Source organism: Pelodiscus sinensis, chromosome 2, assembly GCF_049634645.1.
Source record: "Pelodiscus sinensis isolate JC-2024 chromosome 2, ASM4963464v1, whole genome shotgun sequence".
NCBI lineage: Eukaryota > Metazoa > Chordata > Testudines > Trionychidae > Pelodiscus > Pelodiscus sinensis.
In genome coordinates, this window is record NC_134712.1 from 212427127 (window position 1) to 212444213 (window position 17087).

General features: G+C 42.2%; 1 protein-coding gene across 1 annotated transcript in view; it reads right to left on the reverse strand.

Annotated features, from left to right (window-relative positions):
* LOC102456845 (putative acyl-CoA dehydrogenase 6) overlaps positions 1-17087 on the reverse strand; it is a 111511-nt gene that overhangs the window by 65664 nt on the left and 28760 nt on the right. The window contains exon 2 of the mRNA XM_006114488.4: positions 16318-16438. Coding sequence (XP_006114550.3) covers positions 16318-16438 — 121 coding nt within the window. The remainder of the gene's footprint in view (positions 1-16317; positions 16439-17087) is intronic.

The following is a 17087-nucleotide window of genomic DNA, read 5'->3' on the forward strand; positions in this document are numbered from 1 at the left end:
GTTCTAGTGGAGAGCCATCAAGTGCAGGTGGTTGGCCTGGAGTAGCAAGGAGGGGAGACTGCCACCAAGAATTGGCTGGTAGGGAAGATGCAAGCCCACCTGCTCCACTGCATCCCAGCCCAGAGCCCTAACAACAGCAAAACAGTCTGCTGCTGGGTCAGAAGGGATCCTCACTGCAAAAAAAGATTTCTCTTTAACATGACAATTGTAGCAAAGCTGCTATATATTGCCCAAAACACATTCTTCTCTCCAGAAAAGGAAGTGTCCTATACCAATGACTCACTCTCCTCTTTCTTTTGGAGTACATCTATGTTTGTGGGTTGGTTTCATCTACAGCAATGACTAGAATATAAAGAATTTGTGAGATATACTGGAAACTTTTTTAGTACAACAGGTAAGTGTTAGAGGCAAATAAGCAGCAGTGCTTGAAAATTAAACAAATGGCAAAAATTAGCAGATAAATAACTACTTTTTTCTAGAAGAGCCAGTGAAAAGCTCGCAATTTTCTTCTCTTCTGTTTCTTACCCCCAAATGTTTCAACTTCAGTTTGTTTAAAGAAACGGCCAAGGAAAGCAGAGAAAATAACAAAACAGCAGCCTCTTCAGAACACCAGCCCTCAGGAAAAAGAATTACAGGAATATAATTTTTATTTTTATCTGTCCAAGATTCTGAGCTTTTGTGGTTTTATTATTTTACTTGGATGTGTTGCTGATTTGATTAAGAATTATACAAAGAAAGGAGGCTAGGTGAAGTACACAAGTAAAAGGACAGCAGATGAAGCAGGATTGAGGGAGACCAGAATGTACGTCAGCTTTTTTTAAAAAAGATTAAAAAAACTAAATTAAAGTTGACAGTCAAGATTTGATCACAAATTAGATTTGGAAAGAATAAAATAGATATACTAAATTTCAGAGTACAATAATTTTGTTTTAAGGGACCTTTCCAGACATGCATCTGACGAAGTGGGTCTTTGCCTACGAAAGCTTATGCTCCAATACTGCAGTTAGTCTATAAGGTGCCACAGGACTCCTTGCTGCTTTTCCTTTACTACACAATCCCAATCACTTGGATAAGCCTAATATATCTATGCTACAAAGATCCCTTGAGAATGCTGCATATATCATTCTAGCAATCACTTGGATAAGCCTAATATAATCTATGCTACAAACATCCCTTGAGAATGCTGCATATATCATTCTAGCAATCGCTCCCGGTTCCTTATAAAGAGAAATACATACTGAAAAAATGTTGGGTGGAAAATATATGCAGTAAGTGCAAAGAACCACTATACATATTATTACTGTGTTGTTACATAGTAGTTAAAGTTTTATATCAAATCTCTCTTCATTTATATGTACATAGTCCAGTTAATGGTAATCAATGACTGCTGCATCCATCTGAATACCAGAAAGTAGGGCAAGCCTAATCTTCAGGCAGACCATATTTGCAAACCGGGCCAAGAAAGGAGCAAAAGAAAAATGAACAAACCAGGGAAACAATATAAAGCAAATGCTTTTGCTATTACTGCTTCCTCCTTGTGCTTCCCTACTGGGACTAGTTGCACATATTTATTCCTCTGACCCTCCCCCAACTTTGTTGCTCCATGAAAACTAAGACACTCCTTCCAAATCCAGCACTAGCAAAGGCAGCTCCAGAAGAGTATGAATAGCTAATCAGACCTCATGGAACACTCAGTTCATATTCCCTGCAGCAAACTGCAGCAAACTGAGCTCGAACCAGTACTCTGAACTTGAAGATCTTGCTCAATTCTACTCCATATTAGAAAGACTTGTGTTGTTTCCTACTGTCTTGGTGCTATTTGATTTTTTTAATCCTGTTGTGCATGGCTTTTTCTAGAATTATACTGTTTCATTATTTAATTTGCCTTGAAATTTCATATCATACATATCTCTCTAAAGAGTGGATTTGCATAATTCTTTTAAAATATGCAAGAGAAATAAAATCCAAGCCCCCCAGAATTAAATGGTTGGCATGATGATTGATATCCTCTGTACAGAGTAACTTTTAAGCAGATGCAGCTGAAAAGCACCCAGTCGCTCAGCGGCAGATTGCCACAATTCTGGAAAACAACTTTGAAACACACATTCTGCACAAAATATTTCTTGTTGCCTTTATCTAAAAAGTTGTAAAAAAACAACAACCGGCTTCACTGTATCTTTCCTGTACTGTTTTGTACTGGATTCTTATTTGCAGAAAATACTATTTGCTATTTCTATTTTTACAACAGATTATCTATCTCTTTTAGAAGTGTGCATCTGTCTTTCTGTCCATCCATCCATCCGTTCAAGAACAACTCCTAAATGGTAAAACCAAGGACCACCAAATTTGGTAGGCAGCTTCCTTTCTCCTAACTTAAAGCAGGGTCAGGGTTTCATTGTACCAAGAAAATGGGAAGTGCCTGGAATGGGACTATTTTCCATGACATGAAAAGGGAGGGTGCTGTTTGGGGAGATGCTATAAAGCAGATTGACCAACAGTGACAGTGAGCATGGGGGAGAGCTATACTCAATAAATGGCCACTGGGGAAAGCCACACTACCAAGAGAGTGGCCAGATGAGGCTGCGGCTCATCATCTTGCCAGCTCCTGGACTGGGTAATAGGTCCTCTTGCCCCAAACCCCTTGCTCCTTGGACAATGGCCACAGCACCAGAGTGGGAAGGAGAGAGAAAGCCTGCCAGAAGGGGGAGAGAAGGCTCCTGACGTAAGGAGATGAGGGGTGAGGGGGGAGAGAAAGCCCCTGCCAGGCGGGTAGGGGGTAGGAGAAAAGGCTCCCGCTGGATGGTGGTGGGGAGGGGAGAAGAGAAAGCCTCTGCTGGACAGGGAGAAGGGGAAAGAGAAGGTTAACCATTACCTTGGAGCAGCCTACCACCCAAGGCAGGCTAGCTCCCAGCCAGCACAGGTCAACAGCCTCATGCTGGACCACAGCCAGCTGCTAGAGGGAGAGGAGACATTCGGCAGCCTCATGTGGGGCCAGAAGCAGCCAGGCTGAAGCAGCTCCTGCCCACGGTGTGGGGGCCACTCCAGCCCAGCCATGGCAAGCAAGGGGGCTGCTCCAGCCCCGCGGGCTGGAGTGCCCCCCCCTTTAATCAGTTAACTGATTAAACTTAACATGTAACTGATTAATTAATTACATGGGATTTTATATCTCTACTTTCCTATAGCCATAGAACTATCGTACTGAGTGTAATAATTAGACTTCTACTAGTGAAACTGCCCTAACCATTTTGTTAGAAATAATATAATTTGTACAATATTGCAGCTGAGTTTAATACTAAGATAGAAAAAAACTGAACAGGAAACATCAATTTTGCTTTGAACTTTTACTGTGTTTGAATAAAGTATGACTCACATCTCTAATATCTGTAGCCAAGCAAGAATGATACAGTTAATAAAAGGCTTAGTACAATACTATATAAAAAGTAATAGACACTAATATTTATCTTCAGTATATCATACTCGTTCCCTTCCATCATCATCAAGTTTCTCTTCACATCAAAAAGATAGAAAATCCTCACTCAGTTATTTATCATTTACTGACTGACTGTGAAGAAGAAATGTTGCAATAATCCTAAAGAAGACATATTGCCAGACAGTTCAATTGATAGTCTTCTATTTTCCCTTGAGGAATTATGCAGCATTCTCAAACCTCAATGGATTAATTAGGCAAAATTTATAAAACACTTTCAACTTGAGAATTGTTTGGATTAACAAAGTTAACACAGAACATAATCACCAAGCATTTCTATTATTGGATCTAATCCAATAGACTTTAGAAACATCTCAGAATAAAATACATTTACATTTTCATTTCCCATTTCACTTACAGTACAGTATGTTATCACTTCTAATGTGGCTGTCAATATGATGTCAGCATACAGCATATAATGCAATCAAAGCAGACCCTAAATGTAATATGAGGTGCTGAGTCCCATGTCACTTAATAAATTATATTATCTGAGTTTATTCTAAGGCACTTATCAATGGTATCTACTATAAGAAATGAACAATTAAAAAGGCAGCATGGTGCATGCCCAAAGAGAGCATGCCCATGCTCCGTTTTCTCCAATTTTACCTAAATGTCAGTTGTCCTACTCCAGCACAAGTTAGAGCTGCAAGGGAGCAGCCATAACATCAGTAGATTATTAGATGCAGTGGAACTCTGTTCCAACCAGGGTTCTGAGCATCCAGTTTTTGACCGGAACGCATGGTCAAAAAGAGACTCTAGCTGGCAGCTCCAATTAGCACCCCCCTCCGGGCCACTAAAAATCCAGTTGGTGGTAGGGATGTGAAGGTTTAACCAGTTCACTGGTAAGCTTCACCCTTAACAGTTCCAACCATGCTGGGGACATGCTGCAGGAAGGGGCTGCTCCGACCAGGATCCGTGGCCCGCCGTAGGCAGGGGTGTTCCAGGCCAGACGGTGCAGTCCCTGTCTGTGGTGGGTGTGAAGGCTGCTCCAGCCCAGTGGCAGGCAGGAGTCCTGCTCCAGTCTCCCACCTGCCGCTTACCTCCCTTTAATCAATTAACCAGTTAAACAATATGTTTAACCAGTTAGCCAATTAAATGGGATTATACATCCCCAATTGGTGGTGTGGTAGGACTAAGGCAGTATATGTCCAGCTCTTAGGCTCAAGGTGGCCAAGGAGGCTCCGAACGCTGTCCCCACCCGCAGCACTAGATCTACAGCTCCCATTGGCTGGGAACTGTGGCTAATAAGAACTGCAGGGCAGTGTCTCTGGGTGCGGTGCGGCAGTGCACGGAGAGCCCTGGCCCCTCCATCTAGATGCCAAATATGCCAATCACTTCCGGGAGCCAAGAGCCAGGGGAGGGGGGTAGCCTGCCTTAGTCCGGCAGCACTGCTAACTGGGAGCCACCTGAGGTAAGTGCCGCCTGGTCAGAACCCACACCCTGAACCTTCTGCTGCACCCCAACCCTCTGCTCCAGTCAAAACCCCCTCCTGAAGCCTGCACCCCAAACCCTTTGTCCTAGCCCTGAACACCCTTATGCATCCCAAGTTCCACCCCAGTGCCCGCATCCCCAGCTAGAATCCACCCCCTCTGCATCATCCCTGTCCTCTGCCCCCTGCCCCATCCTGCAGCTCCCACCCCAGAGCCCGCACCCCTAGCCAGAACCCTCACGCCTAATCTTATCCCAATTCCCTCCTCCTGTGCAGTAGGTGAGGGTGGGAGAAAGCAAATGATGGAAGATGGAGGGATGGTGTGATTGAGGGAAGGGCCTCAGGAAAGGGATAAGTAAGTTCAGTTTTGTGTGATTAAAAAATTGGTAGCCCTAGTTCTAAGGATGTAAAAATGTTAAAAAATATTAACTGTGTAAGCATTCAAAATCCAAATCGAACACGGTTAAACAGGTTCTGCGGGCTCCCGGCTCATGCCGGCCCCTGGGCTGCGGGCTCCTGGCCACCATATGCCCTGTGGGCTCCAGGATCAGGGCTTCCTCATGTTCACCAGTGCTCCTTAGCAGTTTAAACGGTAACAGGAACTGATAAACATCAATTTATCAGTTAACTGGTTAAAATTTTATATCCCTAGTTCAAATATATCCCTGACATCCCTCCCACTCTCTCAGCCCAGTAAATAGCTATATATAAACTCTCTCAGAAATTCTCTTTCATGGGCCATTTCCAACTGCTTAAAGTCTCTATGCAGACAAAAGTAGGGGTAGGACATGTCTTCACTCGCCATGCTGGAGATCCACAAACTGAACGCTAAGGGCAGTTCCAGTCGGCACCTGGACTCCTTGCAGTCGCCATGGCTTGGCTTAAGGTAAGCAAAGTCCAGCTACAGATTTCACATAGCTCGAGTTGCATACTTTAAGCCTACCTTTCAGGTTTACTGTAGACCTGGCCTTTGAGCAGTGAATCAGGCCCAGCTTACGAGTGTTGATGCAAAAATCATGCAGAAACAAATACATACAGTAGTTTGAAGCCATTCTGAAAATATGTTCTTAAAGTCAAATGTATTAAAACCAATACACCTATGTGTACATAAAATGTGAATTACTTATTTTGAATGCAATTACTAATTTTGCACGTCACTCCTTATTTTGTATGCAGTTATTTGTTTGCATGTATGCCTGTGAAACATGTCAGCAATTTAAACTCCTATTTTAATAGTTTTAAACATTAATGGTGATCTTATCTTCACTGAGATCCAGGACAAAACCCTTATTGACTTCAACAGAGACAAAATTTTAGCTTAAACTGAAAGTGATTAAGTCTGCAAGAGATCTTAAATTGTCCTTATTATTGGAATACTAATTGTATTCTCCTAATACGTCATCTTCAGTTTTAGAGAGAGTTTTATCATCACAGTCTAAATAAACACTGTAAGTTTGAGAGTCTCAGAGTAAACTGAAATGAAAAGAATTATAATGCAATATATTACACTGATACTTTGTTACTGTTTTTATTCTGTTTAAGACAGAACTGAGTCAGCCTCAGAAATAGATTTTGCATAAAGAATGTCAGAGAAAAATTAAATTTATTTCGATTTATTAAATATATAGACTACATAGTAAAATTGTGAGGATAAGAAGAAAGACTTCTTAAATGCTGCAGTAAAATGTATATATTTTCTAAATGAATATGGACAAAGCCCCATTGCTTAAGCCAGGTAAAACCAAACACAGCAAAAAAACCCTCAAATATGATGCAGGGAAAAAACCTTCACTTGCAAGGGGATAAATAAGATAAAATACATCACTTTCATTATATATTTCTAGAATTATCCAGTTATCTATGGTTTCTTCTTGCTTACAGTGATTACGTGACCCCCTTCACTAACCTCAAGCTTTCATAACACAACCAGAATTTAGAATAACAAGAACATAGCTGAACAAAAAAACCTGTACCAAAAAAAGATATTCAGAAGCTAATAAATCTCAGTTCCACATGGTGAAAATAGATGGTCCTTTTGCAATACAAATGCTACCTTAATCAACTCTCCACACACAGAAAGTTATTTCCAATGCTAACAATTGCTGTACATTTGTAGGACACGTCCATGGTAAAAAAATCATGCTCCCATTAAGCAGTTCACTGTTCACAAATGGAACAGTGTTTATAAAGGAAATAAAGCTCAGTTTCAATAAATATCTGTAGTTTAACAGATGTTTCCTACTATCTAAGCAAAACAAGTACATGCCTGATACATGAACCACTTTTTTGATTTATGAAAAATATTTAAGAGTTAGGATAAATATTGTTATTCAACTAAATAACTTTGAAAAAATTAACTAAACTTAGGAAAGCCTCTTTGTTACATAAGAACATAAGAACGGCCGTACTGGGTCAGACCAAAGGTCCATCTAGCCCAGTATCCTGTCTACCGACAGTGGCCAACACCATGTGCCCCAGAGAGGGTGGACCGAAGACAATGATCAAGCGATTTGTCTCCTGCCATCCCTCTCCAGCCTCTGACAAACAGAGGCCAAGGACACCATTTTATCCCCTGGCTAATAGCCTTTTATAGACCTAACCTCCATGAATTTATCCAGCTTCTCTTTAAACTCTATTATAGTCCTAACCTTCACAGCCTCCTCTGGCAAGGAGTTCCACAGGTTGACAACATGCTGTGTGAAGAAGAACTTCCTTTTATTAGTTTTAAACCTGCTATCCATTAATTTCATTTGGTGTCCTCTAGTTCTTCTATTATGGGAACTAATAAATAACTTTTCTTTATCAGCCCTCTCCACACCACTCATGATTTTATAGACCTCTATCATATCCCCCCTCAGTCTCCTCTTTTCTAAACTGAAAAGTCCCAGTCTCTTTAGCCTCTCCTCATATGGGACCCGTTCGAAACCCCTAATCATTTTAGTTGCCCTTTTCTGAACCCTTTCCAAGGCCAAAATATCTTTTTTGAGGTGAGGAGACCACATCTGTACACAGTATTCAAGATGTGGGCGTACCATAGTTTTATACAGGGGCAGTAAGATGTTCTGGGTCTTATTTTCTATCCCTTTCCTAATAATTCCTAGCATCCTATTTGCCTTTTTGACCGCTGCTGCACACTGTGTGGAAGTTTTCAGAGAACTGTCCACAATAACTCCAAGATCTCTTTCCTGATTTGTCGTAGCCAAATTAGCCCCCATCATACTGTACGTATAGTTGGGGTTATTTTTCCCGATGTGCATTACTTTACACTTGTCCACATTAAATTTCATTTGCCATTTTGTTGCCCAATCACTCAGTTTGTTCTGAAACTGGAGCTGTTACTAAAACAAATGAATTTGCTAGATGAAGTTCTTAGCTTTGTGACGAATGATGTCTGAATTAAAGCTTAAGAGTAGATTAGGAGGGATGTAGCATGAAAATTACACTTCTGGTTCATGCTGGAAAGAAGAAAATAAAGTACGTGGCTAATGACAAGAAACATGAAATATGCAGTATGTCTGCATGCACCTGAAATTAAAATGCTCTGTTCTAGTTCTTTTTCCCCCCACTTATTTCAACAAACACAGATCAGGGCCGCAATGGAGCTCTAATATGAATGATATTACTATTTTACAATTGCTTTAGATTTTTTTAATATGAATTCACACAAACAACCTTGCAATATCCCAGGGCATTTGAAAAGTAGAGGATTTGGGGGTGGGGGGCAGATGTTACATGTTTCTCTTCACCGGATACTTCTCCACTGCAAATAAAAACTGGCAACTGGCCAGTGCCAGATGCCTGGCTCATGGGCCTCATGCTAAGGAGCTGTTTAACTGCAGCATAGACATTCAGTCTGGAGCTTGGGCTCCAGGACCCAGCAAGGAGTCCTCTAGGGGGGAGGATTCCTGAGGGGCCTACTGTAAAATCGCGAGTATAATGCGCACCTGCCTTTTAAACATCAGAATTCTGGAATAAACTGAACTATCTATAATGCGCACCCCCGTTATACTCGCGATTTTACGGTGTATATTTAGGAAGGAAGGAGCTTGTGCCTGCCGCGGGAGCCCCCTGCCCAGCTGCCCGCGCTGAGACCAGGCAGGCAGTGAGCCAGGGCGCTGTAGCCTGGCGGCATCGCCGGCTCCTCACCTCGCCTTTTGCAGGTGCCTCCTGCCCAGCTGAGCTCGCACTGTGCTGAGCTTGCCCCTGCCTTGGGGGCCCCTGCCCAGCTGAGCTTGCGCCTTCTGGAGGGGCCCCCTGCCCGACTGCCAGCTGAACTCGCTGAGCCCCCCGCCCCCTCCCGAGCAGGCAGCGAGCAAGGGTACTGCAGCCGGGTTCTCGCCTTGTCCAGGAGCCTGGCAGGGTGCCGCGCTGCAGCTGGAAAGTTTCTGTGCAGAGGGGAGGTTGAGTTTAACACTTGAACAGAAAACTTCCTATGTATAATGCGCACCCCGACTATGACACTAAAAAAACAGGAAAAAAGTGCGCATTATACTCGCACTTTTACGGTAAGTCCAAATATCTAGACCACAATTAAATAGGCTCTTGGTCTGAGTCCAAGTCAGCTGGCCCAGGCTAGCCGCAGGTGTTAAAATGCAGTATAAATAAACCTGTAGGGGAGCGGTGGGTTACCTGTGGCCAGGCAGCCACATGTGGCCCATTGGGGTTCTATGTATGGCCCACGAGACATTTTGTTTATTTTTACCCACGCACACAGGATTGCCAGATTCTGATTTTTGTCCTTGTAGTTCTTTTCCTACCAATATTACAAAAGTGACACACACTTAAAGCAAGGGCACGTGAAGTGAGGTGCATGCTGATCACACACAACATTGATTATGAGAGCTCTGCACTCCCTGTGCATCCAGTCAAAGCGCTGCTACAGTTCAATTGGCATACCCCACACATTCTTGGTACCTAGAATCCCAACGTGCAGCAGCCCTGTTTCTGATACAACACAGCTCCTAACACATCACCTATACAGGGCCTTGCAAGGCAGTCCCTGGAGGGCAGCCTTAAAACTGTTTATACATTGCTTGCACGGGAGGGAATCTCTGGCAAGCAGACCTGGGGCTTTTAGGCTATGTATAGACTATGTTCTATTTTTGAAAGAGGATATTCAAATTCTCCCACTTTTTGAAAGTAGTCTGGATGCGGTTATTTTCGGAAAAAACCCTTTTTAGAAAAAAATGCTCTTAAAAATGAGGTTTACACAGTTTTTTTCAAAAAAGGGGTTTTTTTCTGAAAAACATGCATCCAGACTACTTTCAAAAAGTGAGATCGGAAGAAGATACGCAAATTCCCACTGAATTTGCATATCTTCTTTCGAAAATAGAACGTAGTTTAGACGTACCCTTGGAGTCTTATGACAGCTAGACCCTTTTTCCTGGCACGAAGTAGTTGGTGCAGAGTTGAGGATCTTGCCCTAGTTATTTTTCAATAGGTTCACTAAAGATTTCAATGCTAGTGGGTGACACTGAGATTCTCTGCTCTCATACTTATGTCTCATTCATAATGAAATGTATATTTTTCTAGTGTTTAGGCCCAACCACTAGGAGAACTCTTAAGTGACAAGAGCATATTTCACAAGACACTGCTCGGTGTTGTTCTTGGAAGGCTGTTTCTGAGGGAATATTCACCTTTTGTCACTAGGATTTGTAATCAACTCTGAGACTTAAGGCGAAATGTCTGGTTTTTCAAAGAGTTGTTCACGAGCCCTCCGTGCTACAGAAACCCTGCAAGATCTGCACATGGGTAGAAGGACAAAGCAGAGCAGCCATGCAGGGAGTAGGAGGCATCTGCACTTCCTGACTGCTGGGAAGGAAAAGCTCTGAATGACACAGAGGGGAGTACTGGGGCTGGGCTTGAGGAGGGGCCACTGGATGTATGAGTACATGGATTCAGTGGCCAGGCATGACTGTCTATATGGTCTGGAGGAACCACAGCTGTTATATCAGCCCACAGTTTCAAGTGGCAGATGCAGAGGGCTGCCCTACTGCCCTATGGCTTAAGGCTGGAGTCAGTCCCCTATCCAACGCGTTAGTTTCCCTACAGAAAGGTTGTAGATCCAGCTGGCATGAATATTACTCACACTGAGAAAGGGTCTTTGGTGCACCTTAGAAATTAAAACACTTTCTTTTTGGACTTCCCCGTCAGGAGCACAGTAATCATCTTTCAATTCTAATAAGAGGGCTTCTTGAAACAGTAATATTAGGAAAGAGAAATATTTTAAAACCGTATGATAAATGAATACAGGCAGTCCCCGGGTTACATGGATCCGACTTACATCGGATCCCTAATTACAAACGGGGTGAGGCAACCCCGCACTAGCTGCTTCCCCCCAGCAGACCAGGGAGATGCAAAGCTAGCGCCCCCCGCAGCAGACCAGGGAGACACAGAGCGGCTTTTCTCAGCAGACACCTCAGCTTGAGAATAAAGGACTGAGGGAAGTGAGGTGTGGGAGAATAAAACTGAGCTCTGGAGAAATGTTTGGCTAGAGTTTCCCCTACAATATGTACCAGTTCCGACTTACATACAAATTCAACTTAAGAACAAACCTACAGTCCCTATCTTGTACGTAACCCGGGGACTGCCTGTATACTACTTCATCACCCACCTGTTTCCCTCCACTAATGGCAGCCTCTATCACCCCTTTCTCTGCCTCCCCTACAAGCATCTTAGTGCATACTTCCCTGTGGCCTGTATTTATTTCACCCAATAATCCTATTTGTCCTTTAATCTTAAGTGTTCTCTTCACACTGTCAGCATTTTATAAAGAAGTGGCAGCTCAGAACTAATTGGATTTGTCAAACAATCATAGCTTAACACAGCGATGGGCAACCATGCATACTGACTGGGCTGCATGAGTGGGCCTCCATTTCACTGGGCCACAACAGCTCGTGGCCCACCCACCTGCAGCCCATGGACCCCCTGTGTGCCCCCCACCCCAACACACCTCTCTTGCACTGGGGCTCGGGAGTCCTGCACCCCTTCCCCTTCCTCCCAGCACTTCTGGAGCACTGCAAATCAGCAGATTTGCACTCTGTCTCCACTACTCCCACTCACTCCCAGATCTTGAAAGCTTGAACTAGCTGATTCAGGGTGTTCAAGCTGGCGGGGGGGGGGGGGGGGGGAGAGAGAATGGGACAGAGCACAAATCAGCAGATTCATGGTGTTCCAAAGTGCTGGGAGGGAGAGAGAGTAGGAAGTGCAGGTCTCCAGTTTACGAGGCGTGTGGGGGAGGGAGATAGGCAGGAGGTCCACAGGCCACAGAGAAGCCCCAATGGGGCCATGGCTGCAGTTTGTTCACCACTGGCTTAACAGTTTTGTGAAGTGTAATGCCCATGAATAGCTGCAGAAAGACCTTTTGGTTAAAATGCAGATGTTGTTTCCAAGAAAAATGCTTCCTCTTAAAGTCATTTGTGAGAAGACTTAATTTGTTCCATAATTCAAACCCAAATTCTTAGCAACACAATGAGGTGATGTGAGCAGCTAACTTGTAAGCCAATATATAAAATCTTTGTGCAGATGACCATTTGCAGTTAAATCACAAATTAAGATTTACCTATTTTCACTCCTACTCAATTTGCCCTAGCCTTGAAAAATAAATTCTTCACTCTTCATTGACTTGACAGAGACCACAGGGCTCCGTATCTGTTGTTCTTATAAGCACTTTGACAGAGACATGTAATGAGAGCTCTTAGTAGTAACTGCTCTGGTAGAAATATAGAAGTATAATTTCATGGAAGGAGGCTAATATACAATCCTAGGACATGGTTATTTAATTAATTATAGGAATAATAGTTTGCATTTCTGTAGTGCCTTCTCCATGAAGATTTTAAATTAAAGCCTTACAACATCAGTATTAAAACAGGGTAATTGTTATCCCCAGTATACTAGGAAAGACAAAGGTACACAGGAAGGCTAAAGCAGAGATACGGACAGAATCTAGGTCTCATGTCTCTCAAACCTGTGCTTTATTAACTAAATTAGTGTTCCATACTTTTTGTTACATAATTTATATTTGAATGGGACCATACATCCCATTTTGGCCAGGCCTGGCCCAGGCATTCTGATTATTTTTTTCCCCAAAACTAAGCATTTGTCCCATTTGCTCTTGCCGACAAAAATGCCCAGTTTTGTCAAAAAGTGGGATGTACCCGCCCCCCCCCCAGTATGGAAAAACTTTTGTAGGAGGGCAAATGGCAACAACAGCCCAGCACAGTACCAGGCAAGCAGATACTCCCTTAATATTACCCATTGGGCAGGCTGCTCTGAACTTTACCAGGGCTTCAATCTCAGCTCACCAAGAGGGCCTGCCTTCTCCCTCTCTTCCCTCAGCCCCCCACACACATTCTCCTTTGCAGAACTCAAGGAAGAAAGACCAGAGCAGAGAATTTGAGCTAGAAGAATGTGTACCATAACAGCTATGTTTCTTTTTAGAAATCTTATTTTTAATACTAAACAGAATGCAGCATTTCCTATTTGTGTGAGCTATTTGAGGCCTTATTGAAATTTCTTAATTATGTTTATTAATTATTATTATTCAGACAGTCTAGAATTTTTTCTGTATCTATGTACATCGCCAAGTGCTTACTCTGTATTGGCTTCTCTGGGCTGCAGATAAGTGTTTCAGATCACCACTTCACTTATTTTTTCTACTCGATGAAATTAAACTAAGTGTCAATGCTGTACAGGCCACTAAGAGCATATGTACAGATAGACATAATGGTTCTAGTTTTGTAAAGTATAGAGTGCCCTCAAATGCATTCATTTTACATTAGACTTACAATGCTCAGTACCTCTCAGGAGCAGAAGCAGGTTTCATGAGGAAAGGTTTCTGTACATAAGCAGAAATGTGTCCTACTGAGTAACATTTCCAATTCTGGATTCTGTTATGGAAAAATCAAAGCATGGGATCTGCTGCACGTAGCCAAAAAAAAGCAAAAACACAGAAACATTTGCTTCCTGTGAATTTCAGAGACCAGAAGAATATAACATTTGTATTACTGCTTGAAATCAGGAATCAAGCTTACAAATAGTAGAGAAAATCATTACAGAGGCTGCATATGGAGAATAAGTGTACACAAATTACACTGATGGTCAAAAGCAGCAACTTGGCAGTTTTTGAAAATGTTTCCCCCTTTAAGAGTGTTCCTTGCTGCATTTAAAAACATATGCCTCTTTCCTGGACTCATGCTATCCCTTTCATCACTTGAATGTGACTTCAGAAACAGAATGACTGAATTTCAATTTTATACAATTTAATATAAGATACATTATGAGTCTATCATTTAATTACACTAAAACCCCATGTATTATACAAATTACTAAGTTTTTGTTTACTTTTATCCTGTAACTAACCAAGGAAAAACCATTTACTGTGTACAATAGCCAATACTTTTAAATGTGAATATTCAAAGTTAAGTTATCTAAACAAACTAAAATTGAATTGATTTTCAAAGATAGTAAGCAGCTTCAACTCTTAATCACTTTAGTGGAGTTGCTGACACTCAGCCCCTTTGAAAATAGGTTAATTTTTATTTAAATGCCTCATTGTGGACTTTGATGCCTTGCTTTGTCAACCTGTGTTTGAACATTTTGGCTTCAGGTTTCTGCGTTTGAGCCAATTTCTTCTAGCAATCCATAGTGAGTTTATTACTCTAAATCTACACACGTATATTTCCTAGTAAGGATGTTAAGAGGCGGGTAATCCACTAATCGTGTGATTGATAACATTATCAGCAGCTACCTGATTAGTCGATAAGAGAAGGCTTCTTCAGTCCCAGCTCAGGTCCGGTCCAGGAGCCACCCCCACTGTGGCTCTGCAGTTTAAATGTAGTAAGAGCCTGGTGGGCAGGCAGCCCAACTCCTACTGCATTTATTTAAACTGCAGAGGCACAGGAGGGGTAGGTCCTAGAATCGATGCAAGCTCGGACTCAGCCAGGATTGTTCGGTCCCGGCTCGCGCTGGGTACAGCAGCCCCTGTCCGCAGGGGGTCCCAGTACCTGCCGTGGACAGGGGTTGCTGTCGCGAAGCAGACCCTGTCGGCCATGGGCAGAAGCTGCTCAGGTAGCAGCCCCTGCCTGTGGCCAGCCCAGTTCACCGTGATAAGGGCTATTGCCTGAGCAGCCTCTGCCCATGGCCAGCCTCAGCTTCCACAAACAGGGGCTGCTGCTAGAGCAGCCTCTGTTCAGAGCGGCCAGGGCTGGCTGCGAACAGGGGCTGCTATGAGAGCAGCCTCTTCCCAAAGCCAGCCCAGGCCACCACAGGCAGAAGCTGCTTTATAGCAGCCTCCCCTGCCTTCCTCCCCTCCCCCGCACTGCTGCCTCAGTGCAAGGGGGGCACGTGGCACTGTGGGGATACAGCACTAGCTCCTGCTTCCTCCCTTTGCTGTCTCGGATACAGAGGCAGCTGGTGGGGGGAAGTGAGTAGTCAAGTAGTCAACTCGAGGACCCGACAGGCCTAGGCTTATCAGAAAGTCGACTACTCGCTTACATCCTTATTTCCTAGTATATCCTGTTCACTCAGTTTGTACAGTGAGGTGCCTTTAAAAATTAATTTCTGTTACCAGTTCCAGTGGTATTTCCAATTTTAAGTACAAAGAATAATCACTAGAATGAGTAACATCTTTAATACTGGAATTAACTTTTTAAGGGTTACAACAGTTCAAGAACTCCAACCAAAATCCCAAATCCCAATTTATAGCTCTGTAGCAGGAAAAACTAAATCCCTGGATTTGAACATACCTCGACTTGGGGAGAGGATGGGAATAGGTACAGGCCATGGATACAATATCTGAATCTGAACTTTTTTTAAGTCAAGGAATTCAGATTCAGTCTATCTATAACAGATAAAAATTAGAACTAAGTGATTTAGGAGCCTGAATCCCATTTTCCAAAGTGAAAATCAGTGGAACTTAGTTTCCCCAAGTAAATAATTGATTATTTGATTTACCAAGTGTTCTGAAAAAAAAAATGGGGAAAAAAAATCATTGTGAGTCAACCTGAAATGAAGCTCTTTCAAACATGCAACAAACTGAAAACCTGGAAAAAAAAAGTTTCGAGTTAAAAGAAACAAGTGTGTACTTTGAGTTTTTTTAAAACTTCCTCATTTCAAATTGAAAAACTGAATTGTTTCATTCTGAAAGGTTTGAAAACAACACAATACACTTTACACAGATTTGCAAAATTTGTCAACCTCAATCTGATTTCTACAAAGAAAAAAATTTTTCAACCAAAATATTTCACCCAGTGAAACATGCCTCAAGTGAAATATGATTCAAATGCCTAAAACTTGTCTGAAAATGAGATTTAAGACACTTTTGAAAATTTTACCCAAGATTTCAGATGTAGGTTTTGGTTTTGACCAATATCTATTAAAAGGAATGTAAAGATTTTCCCACCTTTTGGTTTGTTTACTCCAAGGAATCCAGCTTGTCCTAGAGTTTTAAATACTTTGTGTGCTGGAAATTGCCCTTCTTCTTCCCATTTATCCACAAATGGGTTAATCTCCTTGTCAATAATCTACATTTGGAAAACAAATAAAAGAGTTCTTAAAATCAAAGAAGTTTCTACAGAAACTGGATAATAACTTTAAAATAGGCATATTTTTCTACTTTATCTTCAAATAAAAGAATGAAAAATATGTTTAATTCAGAATTATTCTAGTAACATTTGCAAAACCCATGAATTTGCTTTCTGCTGCATAACTTTAATCCATGGAGATTAATGTATGTTAAAATTGCAAATAAGGCCCTGATACAAATTTAAATCCATTCTTTTAGTAAGTATAAATGTTGATTGCATGAGGTGTTATGAAAAGAACAAACCCTAGAACCCAAGAGAAATGGAAATTACCCCTATTTTTACTACATCCAAATCAGATGATTAACTTTCATGTGGAGAGTGCCAGTTACTTGGACTGGCTATACACAATGATTTCATACACTAAAAATAATAGCTGTGATAAAGGGCAAGCTAAAAAGGGAAGACAGACATGGAGAGGGGTCAAAATGCTGAGACTAACCAACCAGTCACAAAGAAATTCCTTGCCTAACCTGATCTAGGCCCATGATCTTTTTTAATCTGGAGTTTTCTGGCTCCTGTTCCTGTTCCATGGTATACACCCGATGGAGAGAAGGACATTCAGGGTATGTCTACACTGCAGCACTAT